Source organism: Gavia stellata, chromosome 1 (genome assembly GCF_030936135.1).
Source record: "Gavia stellata isolate bGavSte3 chromosome 1, bGavSte3.hap2, whole genome shotgun sequence".
Lineage (NCBI taxonomy): Eukaryota > Metazoa > Chordata > Aves > Gaviiformes > Gaviidae > Gavia > Gavia stellata.
In genome coordinates, this window is record NC_082594.1 from 472,370 (window position 1) to 474,987 (window position 2,618).

General features: G+C 50.9%; 1 protein-coding gene across 1 annotated transcript; it reads right to left on the reverse strand.

Annotated features, from left to right (window-relative positions):
* On the reverse strand, nucleotides 1-951 carry LOC132317847 (olfactory receptor 52B2-like). Its single transcript, XM_059823066.1, has one exon. The coding sequence runs from the start codon at nucleotides 949-951 to the stop codon at nucleotides 1-3; it is 951 nt and encodes a 316-aa protein (XP_059679049.1).
* Between the last annotated feature and the right edge of the window lie 1,667 nt (nucleotides 952-2,618).

Sequence of the window (2,618 nt, forward strand, 5' to 3'; positions counted from 1 at the left end):
TCACCGCATTTGCCCAGTCCTGAAGAGTACTTGGGACACCTTTTCTCGAATCAGTTTGTTTTTCATAGTGTAGATGATGGGGTTTAGCATGGGTGGCAGGAGCACATAGAGATTGGCCAACAGGATGTGAACATGGTGGGGGACATTGTGGCCAAATCGATGAGTGAAAAATGAGAAAAATGCTGGTGTGTAGAACATTAATATAACGCTGGCATGAGAGCTGCAGGTGCCAACTGCCTTGAGCTGGGCATCCTTGGACGAGAGCCTGAAGACAGCTCGGAGAATGAGGATGTATGATATCCCGATGAGCACAATGTCCACGCCTGGGGACAGAAGGGTGGTGGCAAAGCCGTACCAGATGTTAACGGAGATGTCGGCACAGGCCAACCGGGCGATGCCCATGTGCTCACAGTAGGTGTGTGGCATAATGCTGTGTCTGCAGTATGGCAGCCTCTGAAGGAGGAATATTGTTGGGAACATTACACAAAAGCTCCTGGCTATTGCAGCCAGCCCTACCTTGGCTATCACCGAGTGCGTGAACACTGCGGCATATCGCAGAGGGTTGCAGATGGCCACGTACCGGTCGAATGCCATGGCCAGCAGAATGGTCGACTCTGCAATGAAGCTCAGGTGTGTAAAGAACATCTGGGTAAGGCAGGCGTGGAAAGACGTCTCCTTGGAAAGGCGCCAGAATATGCTCAGGGCTTTGGGCACTGTGGAGGAGGATAATACGAGATCTGCCACTGCTAACATGGCCAGGAAGAGGTACATTGGCTCATGCAGGCTTCGTTCCGTCACAATGACAAATAAGAGGATGAAGTTGCCAAGGAGTGCTGCGATGTACAACAGGCAGAACGGGATGGAGAGCCAGGTGTGCAGGTCCTCCAGGCCTGCCATGCCCAGCAGAAGGAAGGAGGCAGGCTGCAAGCTGGTTTGATTGAGAGTCGCCATGGTGGGATGATACCTGAATTAGTTTGGGCTCCCTTCCCTGTAAGTGAAAATAGGGGAAGAGGTGGGAAGCACAGTTCAGAATACAGAAAACCCCACCTGAGTGTCCCTAGAACCCTTTATTTCTCTGGCTCCTGACATGTTTTAAAAAATCACTCCCCCACACACCGGGTAAGCGTGCTTGAGACACTGACTCCAAATCAAGTAATAAACTAAAAAGCGTATTTCGTAGACTCAGATATTGAAATCCAGCAAATGGATTTATCAAAGTTCACAAGCTTGGCACCAGCTTGTGCACCCAGGAATCCAGCCCCTCTAGCTCCAACTGCTGTTATTTATTGTGCTTTTATTCTGTAGCACCCAAAAGCATATGAGGCAGGAGACAAGTTGGGACTGACTGACGCTGATTTTATACAACGTGCTATTTCTTCCAGTACCCACCTCACCTCACTCCTCACTCATTCACACCACGTTTCACATGATGGCAGACTAGGATCCCTGCAAGGCAGGGAAGGCTCGCACAGCATCCAGGGCAAGAAGGCTGTTTACGGATGGCTGCATCGCATCAATATGAGAGGATGATCCACGAACCGGTGCAGAACAAAGCAGAGTGGAAGATCAGCACCCCGCAGAGTATGTGATCTCAGGGAACAACCGTGTGCCGGGGAGGCAGAACAGCCGCTGAATTTTAAAGCAAATTCAGAAGCAAAGGTCTAAGGCAGAGCACGGCTGTTGACAGGAAAGCTGTGCAATCCTGGCACAGAGTTTGCACAGAGGAGGTCAGGATCCTCAGCGTTTGCTCATGTCAGAGCATAATGGGGTGGGGGGGCATTTGCACTGCAGCTGGGCAAAATAACAGCCCAGCAGTGCTGCCCTAGTGTAATCTGCCCCACACTGTGTCTCATCTTCCTATTCTGGCCTCAGCTGGCCACATCTACCACCAGATGTGCACCGAACAAGTCCAAATCCTCCAGTGACCCAACATGCACAGGGTTTGTGTGTGCAGAGTCCTCTCTGGGCATGCCAGGAACTGCTGCAGCTTTTCTCCTTGGTGGTACCTTGGGACTTTTGTCTGTGCTTCCCCTTCCTCTGCAAGTTGCTCAGCCCTACCCAGAAGGTGATTTGCAATATCTCCAGAGAAATAACAAAGCCACCTGTGAGAGCAGCATCAGCCAAACTAGTCGAAATGTGAAGAAGAGCCACGAACCCTTCACAGACAATGGGTGGTCAGGGCTAGGTCTCCGGCTGCCTTCACTGGCAATAATCTGCCTGGTGATGATAGCGGAAACCTTTGCTGATAGTCTGCTGCTTCTTTGAAAGCACATCCCAGTCCCCTTATTGGGAATTATACATGAAAGGCAGCATGAGGTCATCAGGTATATGTCAGCTTTTCGGAGCCAGGCTGTGATCTCCTGCATGAAACATTGATCCAGGTGGAGCCTGGGAAACTCTCCTGCAGGTAGCTGCCGCAGGTAGCACACCTTCAGGTCAGAGAAGGACCCTGGAGCAGAAGTAGCAGCATTTACATGACAAACCCTGCCTGGAAAATGGTGTTTCTCCTCTCAGAGCCTAAAGCTGCAGATTGGAGCGGTCTGGGGGAGTTTCTCCCAACTGCAGAATTTCACCTTCTAGTTCAAATCAGACACCTCAGCCACAGAAACCTGCCAGAT

Coding starts and splice junctions, on each gene's coding strand:
- LOC132317847 (XM_059823066.1), bottom strand. CDS start 951: ATGGCGACTCTCAATCAAACCAGCTTGCAGCCTGCCTCCTTCCTTCTG.